Source organism: Rhipicephalus microplus, chromosome 3, assembly GCF_043290135.1.
Source record: "Rhipicephalus microplus isolate Deutch F79 chromosome 3, USDA_Rmic, whole genome shotgun sequence".
Taxonomy (NCBI): domain Eukaryota; kingdom Metazoa; phylum Arthropoda; class Arachnida; order Ixodida; family Ixodidae; genus Rhipicephalus; species Rhipicephalus microplus.
The window spans coordinates 251567998-251582590 of record NC_134702.1 but is presented as its reverse complement, the minus strand read 5'-3'; the positions used below and the strand labels follow the sequence as shown (position 1 = coordinate 251582590).

Below are 14593 nucleotides of genomic sequence, written 5' to 3'. Positions count from 1 at the left end.
AACACCAGATATCACACAGGCTCAAGAAAATCGGAAAACGTGTTGGAGTTCGTGGCCTGTTCTCGGCACCATTCAAATTAATCAGCCTCACCAAATCTACCAACCCCCTGAAAACGTAGTCACTATATAACGGAATGCAGAGTTCAACATAGAAACAGGTATGCGGCATGCTCCCGGGAAGTTGTCTATAGGACCCCCCTTTTATGCGGTGCTTGTTATGTCGGAACGACCGGAAGGTGTCTGAACGATCGGCTGAGAGAACACGCTAACAATGTTAGAAACGGGAAAGATGGTTTTCTTGACGATAGTTATAGAGCGAGAACAAAACGACGACACAGAGTCCTTCTTGTCTCTGTGTCGTCGTTTTGTTCTCGCGCTATAACTATCGTCATGCCATACCAACTAGCCCAAGCTGCCACACTTCTAAGTTACATGGTTTTCTTGCTCAGCACTGCACTGAATGCAATTGTGTGCCCCTTTTCAAGGACACAGCGACGCCGTACAAGCAGAAAGATGAGCGCACCCGAGTCATTCTTGAGGCCGCGCAGATGGCACGCGAACAGGTGCCTTGCATTAGCAAGCCCTCCGTGGCTCTGTCCGAGAACAAACTAAGGTTCCTCGAAGGTTTCGGTGCGCGCAAGTAGTTATATTATCTTTACTTTTCTGTTTCGTTTCCATATAGATTTTTTTTTGCCGTTTTTCTGTGCTTTTGTTTTTTGTTTCTCTTATGTTCTGCTCTTTGTGCCATATGGTTTTTGTCACATGGTTACTGTCTCCTCTATATATGTTCGTGTTCTGCGCAATAAACTCAGTTGGAAGTTAGCGCTCGTGTCTTTCGTGTCCTTCTTGTCTCTGTGTCGTCATTTTGTTTTCGCGCTATAACTATCGTCATGCCATACCAACTAGCCCAAGCTGCCATACTTCTAAGGTACGGTAATGTCACGTGACTGAGCGGTACGGAGGCAAGCGGTCTCACGCGGCGGCCGGCCGCAACACAAGGCAAGAGGCATGGCCTGCGGGATTTCGTGCTTGCAGGAGGCTCCCGATTGAAGAGTGAGACGTTCCAGAAATAGTTTTTCGAAGCATTTTTCGAAGCAAGAGAACTTCGGCGACTTCGAGCTATCTATCTATCTATCTATCTATCTATCTATCTATCTATCTATCTATCTATCTATCTATCTATCTATCTATCTATCTATCTATCTATCTATCTATCTATCTATCTATCTATCTATCTATCTATCTATCTATCTATCCAGCCGTCTACGACTTTTAGCTCTCCTGGCCGGTTAAATAATGGTATCAATACCAAACTTGGTATGACATAATATGAATGTATGACGAAGATATTTGATTAGTCATAACATGAAAATCATGACATTTATGTCATGAATGTCATGATTTACATTTGATGGTCTTGCAGCTCTTGTGGTAGTTTCGTTCACATGGAATGTTGCAAAACTGGTATGGTTTCGCATAACTGCATGACGAACACAAGCGACAGACCTAACATGAAAATCATGACATGCGTAACATGTAACAACGTGACTACATGCCACGCTCATGATGCGCTCACGGCCGTTTCGCTAGCGTCACATATACCAAATTTGGTATTACAGTACGTGAATGGATGACGAAGGTATGTGACTGGTGCAAATATAATAATCATGCATCGAGATGCGTGTCATGTAACAACATGACTACATGCCGCGCTCATGATGCACTGGCGGCCGTTTCGCTAGGTTCACTTATACCAAATTTGGTATTACGGGACATGAATGGATGACGAAGGTATGATACTGGTGCAAACATGATAAGCATGAGATGCGTGTCATGTAACAACATGACTACACGCTACGCTCATAATGCGCTCGCGGCCATTTTGCTAGCTTCACATGTACCAAACTCGGTATTACGCGAATCGAACGGACGACATAGGTAAATGGCACATCCTAACATGATAATCACGACATGCGTGCCATGTAACAACATGACTACAGGTCACACTTGCGCTCGTTGCGCTCGTTGCGATGATGCGCTCGTTGCCGTTTCGCTAGCTCCGCATATGCCAAATTTGGTATTACGTGACGCCAATGGATGACGAAGGTATGTGATTAGTGCAAACACGACAATCGTGAGATGCGTGTCATTAAAGAACATGACTGCATGCCACAGTCAAGGCACCAATACATTTTGACGTGACGCAGTGAGCGTGGTCACTGGCGTTCATGTCGTCGCGTCACGCCGACGTTGCCACGCAAGGCTCCAGTCCTGCAATATACTCGCAGGCGCGCGCCGCGCTGCGTTGCTTTGACGCATGCGCGTTTCAGCGCGTCGAGCGACCCTCCGTCACGAAAAGAGGGAAACGCAGTGCTGTCTGGGCAACGCATTGGCGCGAAATGCAGCGTGTCGCATTTCGCGCCGGTTGCCTTTGGGCCGCGCCGACGGACGCTGGCCGCGCCGGTCGCCACTGGCATAGGGTATAGAGTGCTGGCGTTTTGCTAACGTGGTGTCGCTGAGCCCAGCGTGCGCGTGCGTCAACGTTACGCTGGAGTATATTGGGCCCTTCATGATGCACTCGCGGCAATTTCGCTAGCGCCACATGTACCGAACTTGATGTTACGTGACGCTTATGGGTGACGCAGGTATACGACTCGTGCAAACATGATATTCATGACGCGCTTGTCATGTAAGAACATGACAACATACCATGCTCATAGCGTGCTCGCGGCTGTTTCGATAGCTCCACATATACTAAATTTAGCATCACTTGACGTGAATAGATGACGAAGATCGACACATCCAAACATGATAATCATTACACCGAAGTCGTGCACAGAATATTTACCTTCACCTCGTAACGTTGTGGTGATTTTAAAGTGACATATCAACCCTCCTTATTCGTGCTTCGCATATCATATCGATTTCCACTGTACGTGGAATCTGCCAGTTTTTTTAATGGAGGTCAGTGCTAGCATGTGAGCATTATACGAGGCGATGTGAGTAATTTGCGCAAAGTTGTGCTTGAATAGAATTATGAAGGTTGATAGTAATTTAAAAACATAGAAACCGAACATGTGCTCGGTATTTATACTTCATATCGTGCTACGTACGAAACTAAACTAAGCAATGCATGCGTATTGTGATCAGAGTTATTCTGTACTGTACGTGCACGGTAAGGATTCACTATCCATGCCGGCCTCTCCAAATGTGCGCACGTATAGGGATCCCTATTACAGAAAGAGATAGTACAATAGAGAACGTACAAACGACACATGTACTTGCGTGCGTATGGCGTGTGTGTGCGTCTGCGCAGTGTGATCTTCCGGCTTCAGGTTGTTCTGATATCGAAAATGGCAGGGATGGAATCTGGCCTGCAAAGGATACACTGGGCGAGTGGCAAATTAAGGTTTCAAGCTACCCTCCTATCCCCATGCTCGCGACTTGTAATGAACCAATAAAAAAATGTTAGTGATACAAAGCTTTTCATTGGGCACGCAACAACTTCCAGTGTTTATATATAATTTCTCAAGTGACCTTTGTGAAGCGCCGTTTAAAAAGGAAATGGCAAAGAAAAGGAAAAAAAAACACGCGGACATCTTTTATTTAACTACACTGTACTTTCTCCTGATGACATTCCACGATTTCGCATTCATTCTCCGTCGTCCTGCGGCTGCACAGAAGGCCATGACGATAGTTATAGCACGAGAGCAGAACGACGACAAAGAGACAAGAAGGGCATTTTGTCATCGTTCTGTTCTCGCACTATAACTATCGTCATGTCATACCAACTAGCCCAAACTGCCACACTTCTATGCACAGAAGCACCTGCTGTTCGCGCATGCCAGCAGATGCCAGGGAGAGGCCGAGCAGACGACGCGACGTGGATGAATACATGTGCAGAGGCTAATCAGCCTTCCTATTGGTTAAGAGACCTTTTAGCCTTGACAGTTCTGAAATGATTATAGCTCAATTGCGCATGATAGCATTAATACCGCTCTATAAAACCGACGTGATGAAACTCTGTGCTGATCTCGAACTGTAGGAAAGCGAAATTTGAGAATAGTGTTCATATAGGTTCCCATTTTTTTTTTCAGACACAAACGTAAAAAATAGGCACTCACAGGCACTATAAAACACCATAAAAGCCCTTATTAACCCTTAATTCATACTCATATATCAAAGGGCACGATAGGAACGCAAGAAATAGAAAAGGCATTTGTCCATCTTGAACAAGCACCAGCGCCGCCGTCGTAGTCAATGACCCGATCTAAAGGGAACAGCCCAATGATTTTCGCCACTCTTTCTACGTGCTGGAGTGCGGTGACTTTGCTCAAGTGGTGAGAAGAATGTCCGGCTGTCTTTTGCTCTAGCTGGGCCCGCTGCTTGAACCAGCATGAGCGAACTGACGCCAGACGAGGTAAGACGCTGCAGTTATCGCATCACTTGTTTCTCCACCGCTCTGGCTTCTTCACGCCGCTGATGAGCTCTGTCATCACGGTAGATTGTGGACGAGTCATCGCCTGTGATGAAAACCCGATTTGTTGTCGGATGGTCGACCGCAGTTCCGGAGCTCATGGTGCGATTATCGAAATAACACGATTGACATTAATTGCTAGTGTGTTTGTGATTTAGTTGTCAGTCGCAGGATTCTCTGAAATATTTCCCCGAGTCTGCTAGTTAGCGCACATCTAGTTGTATGCTGCATATGCAGCGTAGTAGTGTTTCAAGACTTTCCAGTTCTTGCTTGTTTACCCATGTTTAAAGACCTCGTATCACCGGGAGTGAGATGGCAAAAGCACAACCTGTCAAATGATGCAGTTAACAACAAATAGAATGTTTCTCTCGTATTCGCGGCCACTGTGAAAACAGTGCCTGTAGTGTCACGATTAGTGTCCGATGTCGCAAATTCATCGAGGTCGGTTACCCCGCGAATGCTCATTCCAGCCTCGAAGTCTTGCGCAATGCCTTCGTTTCCAATGACGTGCTGCACTCGCGTTCCGGTGTGTTGACAGGAGTGAACTTCGTGTCACGTGATGACGAGCCGAAGGCTGCTAGAAATTAACGTTAGGTAGGAATGCGGTACCAGTTAACTTATTTGTTACACTCATTACTGTACTTAGAAGATACTGGGATCCCGTTGTGAGATTTTCACAGGGTGAGCAAGACTTCGTGACAAGTCTAGTTTGGCAAAGATTGGCAAAAAACATAGCATAGGTACTGGTGCGAAAACAGCACAGCATTAATAAATGGCACACCGAATACATGAGTTATAAAAAAAAACAAGCCATTGGGCATTAGTACATAATTAGACATAAACAAGTTTAAGAGGAATGTTGCTTTACATGATTTCACAGTTGATTACATTCATTGGACCTTCTTCCATGACCGGCCTTCGTCAGAATAACAGGGTTGATAACAAGACCGGCCGAAACGTAAAAGAACATAGTGTTTTAGACGTGTGTCTACTTTTTATTCATATTTTGTGCCAGCATCCCAGAAGTTATTCTCTGTAATATATATATATATATATATATATATATATATATATATATATATATATATATATATAGCAAGAGGTAATAATATATATACCAACAGTTGGTAGAGCATTGAACGCGTTATTCGCAGGTTCGGTTCCTGCCCACGGCAAGCTATCTTTTCATGTACTATTCTTTCTTCACATTTACATTACTGTTAGATGTAATAACTTCCCTTTCAGGTGGCAAGAATTTGTTGTATCCAGTATGTTGCCAGTAATTGTATCATTATCAGGTTCGCCTTTATGTGATGACAATGAAAAAAATTTTGAAATCTAATGACTGATGATGTTAAGTGACATATTCTTATATCTGATCCTGTTAAAGTGGGTACACTGCATAACTGTGCACAATTGTGAACAGCTGTACTAGTGGCACTGTAGAAATTAGGCAGGGAATAACGAGAATATCAAGGTAAATAACATTGTGATGGAAACAGAAGGCTCACAGGCCGAGAGAAAAGTGCTTGAATCTCTGCAGTATGATGGCACTTGCTGAGTTAGAAAAAAAGTTTTAAAATTGGCTCTTCTTTTTAATGTCCGAAACGTGCTGTAAATGCAGGCATCAGCCATTTGGGAATGGTCTGTGCCACCGTATCTTTGTATCATTGGTCCTCAAATGGTCGAGGCACTTTGCAAATTCGTGATTTCATCTGTGCACCCCTCAACTTACTGTCATGCAGCAGCACCTTAGCTTTCACATTGATATCCACAGCCTTTCTTTTTAACTCCTCTCCCCTTTGTGTAGGGCAGCGAATTCTAGTTAAACTTTCTTCCTTTCCCTGTCTCCCAAAGTTTGAAAGTGTGTGCCTAGAGCCTTTTTTTTTTTTTGTTCTCATGGATGCTTCACTATCTCCTCAGTGCATGCTACATGCATTAAGTCTTTCCAGATAAGCTTTAATGAGTGTTGGTTGTGCACAAGCAGTTAGCAATAAATCACGAGTGTGCAAACACTTTGGAGTGCCTCTTTATTCGTTATGTTGGTTTCAGCTGCGCAAGCGACGCCTGGCAAGGCTAGCTGTGCGCGTGCCGAGCTTGGAAAACGCCATGGAGACTGAAGAGGAGGACTGCCCTAGCAAGAGGTGCGCTGCCAGTTTGTGTTAACTCTCTGGCGAGGGCTTTGCATGACACTGTCCGTTCATTTTAGTTAATGCACATTTTGTGTAGTGAACTGTGTCCATTTTCGTTTGGTTACGGCTTTAAAAAATACGAGCACGGTTCTTATGAAGAGATGACTTGTCAAAATTAGAGTGAAGGTGCTTAAGGGCCACGAAACACTGTCACAAAAAATCAAGTAAAGTGGAGATCTAAGGGCAAATTTTTTTTTGTTAGACACAATAGTAATGAGACATAGCAGATAAAGAAGCCAAGGAAAGCATAGGGGATGTTATTTGTAATAAAATTGTAATGGTAAACGTAAAAAAAGACAACTTGTCACTGGCAGGAACCGAACCTTGTGGCTTTCGAATAATGCAACTGACGCTCTACCAACTGAGCTACAGTGGTGGCGATTCCCCTACTGTCTGTCCTCTTTATAGTGTATATATGTGCATTTATTAAGCGTGGAAGTGTTAGCGCTGCTGGTAGCCATGACTGCAAGTGTGGAACACTCTTTTTGGTGGCCTTCAATCATAGCAAGCGTCTTGTTCAGGCACAGACTTGATGCTTTGAGGTGGTATGCGAGGGATTATTGGTCAGTTGCTAGCTCATAATAAAATTATGTGCTGCGTGCCGCCATCAGGCAAAAAAGTTTTCCACACTCGTCGTCATGGTTACTAGCACTGCTGACTAATACTCCCATGTTTAGATGCACATACTATATACCAAATAAAGCTCAATTGGTAGAGCATCAGATGCGTTTTTCACTGATCACAGGTTTGGACCGTCCTTTCTTTCGATGGTCACAGGTTTGGACTTTCCGTTCTTTATATTTCTATCAAAATAACTGGAAATAACATCATCTATACCCTCCTTGGCTTTCTTGTCTATTAGTGCTCTCCATATGACACTCACAAACATAAACTTCTTGGCTAATCTTTTCTGTTGCAAGAAATATCCAACATGCATTCTCCACATTTCTTTTTTCAGATTCATCAAGTGCCACTGGGCCTTCGTGTGCACAAGCATAATTTTGCAATCCTTGAAGGACAGATCATTAAAGAAACAATGCTAGCATTGCATGTTATGGGACTGCAGGAATGTCGTAAGCTAGTTCTGCTACAGGTGCCTGTGCTTAGAAAAGGTTTTAAAATATCTTTGCTTGCCTTACTAAGAATTGATAGGGAGCATTTGCTGGATTTTCCTTTTGCACCACAGTAGTGGAGGTCATTGAAAAGCAGTGTCTTTGAGCCAAGGTTTTGCGCATGTTCCTATGAACGAGCAGCATGTGAACACAGCACAGGTTCTGGTCTCGCTGATGGCTCGTGAATCTTTACGTAATGTGTTTGCAGTGTTGACGTTGGCGTAGACAGCATGGAGACAGACGAGCCACTCTCAGAGCCAGTCACCACAGCCACGTTGAATAAGAGCAGCGAGGACCTGCACGAGTGGCTACCACAGCTGCTAGGGGAATCGCAACCACTTTGCTCAAGTGAGCATCTACTGAAGTTTTCATCTACTAAAAATTTGGTGGCAGCATTCTAGAAACATTTTACACTACATCAGGCAGTACACATAAATGCTGTTGAAATGATGGAAGGAAGGGCTTGCACTTTTTCTTGAAAAGGTTAACCACTCACGGACACTATTTTAGATACTGTAGCTCAATCACTGCACACAGACTAGAAAGAGCACATCCTAAATAACCAAGCACAGCATCTCTTTATACCATACTTGTTATGGTATAACAACATCTTCATCATATCTTCGTACCTGAGTAACCGCAAGCAATTCGTCCGCATTGATAATGACTGTTCACAATCCCTCCCCGTGTCATCTGGTGTCCAGCAAGGAAGTGTCTTAGGTCCTTTGTTGTTTCTCATATATGTTAACGATATTGTGGATGTAATTGCTGGCCCTGTTCAAATAAGGCTGTTTGCAGATGATGGTGTATTATTTAATGAAATAACATGCCGAGATGACCAATCAGCATTGAATTCCAATCTTTGCAATATATATGACTGGTGTACTAAGTGGAATATGAACCTAAATGCCGACAAATCAGTTTTTATGAAAATAACCAATAAGAAAAATTCTCTATCCTTCCCTTACAACCTTTCAGGACAACCTTTGAACGAAGTTACAGAATATAAGTACCTGGGTCTTACCATAACAAATACTTTAAGTTGGAACAAGCACATATCAGACATTTGTGCATCATCCTTTCGTAAACTGAGCCTTTTAAGACATAAGCTCAAATATGCTCCTGCAAGTGTTAGAATGCTAGCCTATACATCTATTGTAAGACCGAAATTGGAGTATGCATGTATAATCTGGGACCCTTACACAAAAACTAACATTCATGCACTTGAGATGATTCAGCATAAAGCGGTTCGGTTCGCTTACTCAAAATACCGTTCGAGCGATTCCCCAACCCAACTCATGAGAGACCATAACATACCAACCTTAGAACTAAGACGTAAAATCCAAAGATTAAAATTTCTTTATCTTCTCAAGAATAACAAATTGTCAATGAGACCAGAACAATACATCCAACCACTCACCGCTCGCAGAACAAGACACCGGCATGCTGACTCTCTAACGCCCTTCAATGCTAGAACTAACATTTTCAAATTCTCCTTTTTCCCGCGCACTGTAACCGAATGGAATCAATTACCAGCATTATTCATAAATAGCATAGACTCAATTGAACATATTGTATCTTGACCTGTATTGTTAAAGTGTTAAATGTCTTTCTTATTCATTGTTTGAGTTATGTCCTTATTCTTCGCGCTTTTCATGTTCTTGATCTTCTGTTGTCCTTATTACGAGCTTTGTAAATATGTCCCTCCTGCTTGGGCCCTTCACTGGGCCTGCAGTATTATGTGAATAAAAATAAAATAAATACTTAATTGAATGTCGCCCTATTTTTGAGAGTCCTAAATAAAAATAGTGTTACAAGGTCTCTTGAAACTAGTGCGCTGCTATGTTGACAGTCAGAAAAAGAAAAACGAAAGGCCAGCGCAATGCAGCCTCCTTAAAAGTGAAATTTATACCGTAGCTGTGGCATTGCATGTACACATCCGCTTCAGCTATGCGAGGTGCGGGGTTCGATACCCAGTGCCGGCCGGCCACCCACCGGTAGCTAAACAGGGTACAGGCGGGCTTCGAGGGGCTGTGACGCGTCGCCCCAGTGGTGAATGAAGCTTACTCTGCCTGGATACTCCCAACACTCTGCGTGGGGACCCGGTAAAAGTGAAATTTATGTACTGCCACTTTTCCTGGTTTTAAGGTCGATTCGAGATATGACTCGATTGAGTGCCTTTTCAAGGGCCTCGGCAGGCTCTGCCTGCCCAGAGCTGCTTGACAAAGCCAGAAAGCTCGCCATCGAGGTTCAGATATTTTCTCTTTTTCAGCTCATAGCTACACTTCCTGATTGACATGCAGCTTTGCCTCTGTTAGCACCACTTGGGGGCACACAAAATTGATGCAAGTTAGCTGTACTCGGCATGCAGAGTAAATTTGTGTTGATATTGTCACAGGGTCATGACACTGACGAAAGCAGAGATGGCTTGTCTAAAATGAAATTGTTTATTTGGCCGAACTTGTGACCAGCAAACGGAAAGTTGGATTACAGAGACGCACACTAGCACTGATAGGTGATAACAGAGCATCGGTCGTCAATCATCCGATCATCATTGAGACCTGTCTTCTATACATCACGATTGGAACTTCCCAGCCTTATCTCTGGTGGTCATGGAAGCTCTGGAATAATCTTGAGTGTTTGCGCCCTTCGCGCAATCTTAACAAAATGACTTACTACAATCGAGAAGCTTCTTGAACACTTGAGGCGTGATCTGCATTGGGTATTTCTCACAGTATTTCTGGGTTTAAGGGGGGACGCGGCTCTTGAAAACCGAAAAATCGCGAAAAAGTCGGTTTTTGAAAAACCACATTTTTGGGTTGTATGTCTCGTAAACTACCTATTCTGTAATTATCAGCACCTAATTCAACCGCAAAGTGCAAAAAAAATACTATTTTCGAGGCCGCCGCGGCGTCCAAAACAGGCGCAAATCCCGAAATCAAACCAAACTTCGCGCGCGCGCCATTCCCGGACCATGCGGTCGTCCCGCGCCATCTTGGTGTTGTTTTGACCGTGAATTCTTTCTCTCTCGTTCGCCGCCTTGCAAAACGGCGTCGGCAGCACAGTTGAGACGCTATTGGCGTTTTCCCGCGATGCGATGCGGAGCGCTGATTGGCTAGAGCAGCGCATTCATATCTCGCGGGAGAAAGCGTGCCCGCCATTGGCTGCTGTGCAGCAGCGGGGGCGGTCGCTCCTCTCGATGGCGCGTCCAGCGCGCTCGCTTCGTTGTTGCTCTCTGCTCCGTCCGCCTCGACAGACGTCTGCTTACGAGCCGCTCTTCGCCTTGTGCCATCTTTTCGATCATTTTCTCGTTTTTTTTTTTCTTTTTGCACTAGTTCTGTGCCTTTCTGTGCCTTTCGGGCGATGCCGGCAACGAAGCCGAAGTCAGTGCGGAAGTCCGGTGCGCGGAGGCGCGCTATGCGGCTTGTACCATCATCGAAATTCCGCTATTCTGCTGCGGGTGCCGACTGCGTAGACGCTTGCAGCGACGGAACTGTGTTGTCGGCTGTCGCCAGTCGAGAATCCGACACATCGAGTGTGGCTGGAGCCGCAAATGCACCAAGTGTTTCCGAGATCGCCGGGCTCGACACGTGCTCCGAATCGATGCCATCCAGTGTGACACCGAGTGCTTCTGATATCGCCGGACCCAGCACTTCGTCTGAATCGGTGCCATCGAGCGTGACACTGAGTGCTTCTGATATCGCCGGACCCAGCACTTCGTCTGAATCGGTGCCGCCATCGAGCGTGAGTGGACCGTCGCTTCATCTGCGGACGCGTTTCCTAACGAAGGAAGAAATCGATGCGAATGCGAAACGTCGTGACGCCGTTCGCGCTGAACTCGAGTCTACGCCGGCGACGCAGAAGAAATTTCAACTGATGCAGCCGGCTCTTGCACCTGCAGTGACAAGTGAGGGCGAACATTATTCGCTCGTTCAAATGAACATCTTTAACGTCGTGCTCAGCCGCACAGTGTGCAAAGAATGTTTGAAAGGTGCTATGACTGTCCGAGAGAGCACCAAGCTTGGACTTGCAACAAAACTTGAAGTCGTGTGCGCCTCTTGTGGCACCGTCGATAAATTATGGACATCACCCCGCAAAAAGGACACGCAGGCCTTCGATGTAAATGTCCGCGCCATAATGGCTATAAAGCAAATAGGCAAGGGGCAAACAGCTCTTAATCACTTTTGGGCTGCCATGAACGTCTCTTACAGAGGTCTTCACCACAAGACGTTTCAAAAGCACTTGAAAGAGACGTTCAGGAAGCCAGAGGCCACCGCTTTGGAGAAGTTTTATGCTGATTCTGCCACAGCAGTGATCAAAACATATAAAGAAATGGACTTCAGCTTCTGCAAGGACATCACCGTAGTGTACGATGGCACATGGCATAAGCGGGGTCACACATCACACATCGGAGTGGGATCGGTAATTGACTTCTTTACAGGTCTCATCTTGGATGCTGTAGTTCTTTCAAACCACTGCCTTGGATGCCAAACAGGGCCCAAACCTGGAGATGCAGCATACGAAAGCTGGCAGAAGCACCACATTTGCCAGAAGAACACAGACGCAAAATCGGGAAGCATGGAAGTGGAGGCAGGCTTGACTCTCTTTGGGCGGTCTGTATCCAAGCATGGCCTGCGGTACACCACTCTTGTGTCCGACGGAGACAGCCGTACCTTCGCTGCCCTCACAGAAGAGAATGTGTACGGGCTAGTGCCAATTGTAAAAGAAGAATGTCTGAACCATGTTCAGAAAAGGATTGGAAGTGCTCTTCGAAACATTGTGCAGAAAAGTGATAAGCCACTGAGTGGGAAGGGGAAGCTGACAAAAGCCCTCATTGAAAAGCTGACAGGATATTATGGTTGGGCCCTGAGAAACAATTCAACTGACCTAACAGCCATGCAGCGTGCAGTGATGGCAACATATCACCACGTCACATCGACTGACCAGGACCCTCACCATGAACTTTGCCCAGAGGGGGCTCAATCGCGGTGCCGCCATAGAGCTGCAGAGGCAAAGCGTGAGCCACAGCCAAAACATAAACACAGCCTACCGGACTATGTCGCTGCAGCTATGCTGCCCATCTACGAAAGACTGTCACAAAAGTCGCTTCTTCAGCGCTGCCTGGGAGGGAAGACGCAAAATGCATCAGAATCATTCCACTCCATTCTGTGGTCTCTGATGCCGAAGGAACAACACTCATCCTTGATCGCGGTAGAAACAGCACTGCATGAAGCAGTGCTGCGCTACAATGCCGGCTGCTGCAAAGCAACCCAAGTGATATCGGACTCCATTGGACTTCAACCAGGTCATCTGGCCATCCAGCGAGCTTGTGAAAAAGACGCTTTACGCCTAAAAAAGAATTCTAAAAGACACCAAGAGAAGATGGAGGCCAGGCAATAGAAGAAAAGAGTGCGCCAGGACACTTCTAGCTACTGTGCTGGAGCTTTTTGAAGAAAACACGTGTTTTGAACTTTCTCGGCCTGCTTTCTCAGAACGGATTTTTTTGCTAGTTGTGGTGCTGAGGAAAGCAAGAACTCGAAAACCGTTCATCAGATTTGTGTGCCGTTTTTTTTATTCTGTTCCTGAATGACCTTGCAAGGGCGTAACAAGCTCCTTTTTTTGAAAATCGGTGCTGTTAATTTATAATAAACAATTAATTTTTGATGAATCTGGTCATTACTGGTTACATCAGATTCAAAGTTGCGTGAAAATTTTTGGGGGGGAAATTAAAAAAAAACGGCTTTGTAGCGCCCTGGGATAGCTATCAAGGAATGACCACAATGAATTTCAGCTTTCTACTATGTCCTGGGATTTCTCACGGCTCTTCCTCAGGCACCCATGTGAAGCACCCAGTTAAACCTCAATAACTCTGGAACTAAGAAACACAGCTTCGTGAAACTTAGCAGTTGTGCTAGTTTTATTGTAGTGAACAACCCCTGAAAGTTTCATCCAGACATCTTAAAAAATAAAAAAGTTCGGTCTCCAGGGTAGCCTCCCCCCTTAAACGGAGCACATGAAAAGAACAGGTGTGGCAATATGAGGTTTCGTTCCCCGCAGGAGCGTCTGCACAAGTAGACGTTTGGTGCGTAGCCACACCATGGACCCGAGCTAACAGGGGAGTTTCGACTCTCTCCCACGCCTAGCCGTGCGTGGCTTTGACGTGTCCGGGAAAAAGGGGATCCTGGGGGTTGAGCCGACGCCGGGTGATTAGACCTTTAAGGTCTCCCAGCAGAGGCAACACACCCCTCACGTAGACGGCACCCCTGGGCTGACCCGTCCAGGGGAAATCGGCAGTCGCCTTTTCCTATCTCTCTCTCCCTACATCTTCGACTTTATCTCTCACTTTTTATCTGTCCTGTCTTATACTCTCTTCCGTTTATTTCCAAACTTCCTGGCGGCTAGGGTTAACCGTGTGCAAATAGCCTACCTTGGTCTAAGCGCATTGGGTTATAGTAGCGTACGGCTGGCGTCTGCAGGTTTTAGCATCCGCAAACTTGTTGCACCCCTCGTTGGTCTCCGAAGTGGGTGGCCACCAACGCTTCTGAAGAAAATTAAACAGGCATGCATAGAGCTTTTGCTCTGTTAAGTGATCGTACCGCCTTAAAGTGCGTACGCACCGAGGACTGGTTCTTTCATCCGATCAAATGAAAACTTCCCCCATATTCATGTCATAAATAGTGAGAAAAGTGGCAAGCAAGCCAGAACTGTATCCCCCTTTGTAGTAGCCAGGTGTCTTACAGGAACTCTTTGGGCCGGGTACAATGTTACCAAAATGGCCAGCAGAGACCTCCTCCTCGAAGTTTGAGAAAAAG

General features: G+C 45.5%; 1 protein-coding gene across 4 annotated transcripts in view; it reads left to right on the top strand.

Moving 5' to 3' along the window:
* Positions 1-4255: 4255 nt before the first annotated feature.
* The window catches only part of Ube4B (Ubiquitination factor E4B), a 244571-nt gene continuing 234233 nt past the window's right edge, over positions 4256-14593 (top strand). For all 4 annotated transcript variants that reach the window (XM_037420066.2, XM_037420059.2, XM_075890893.1 and 1 more), the window contains exons 1-3: positions 4256-4420; positions 6530-6621; positions 7990-8129. In XM_037420066.2, coding sequence (XP_037275963.2) covers positions 4397-4420; positions 6530-6621; positions 7990-8129 — 256 coding nt within the window. In that variant the 5' untranslated portion in view covers positions 4256-4396. The remainder of the gene's footprint in view (positions 4421-6529; positions 6622-7989; positions 8130-14593) is intronic.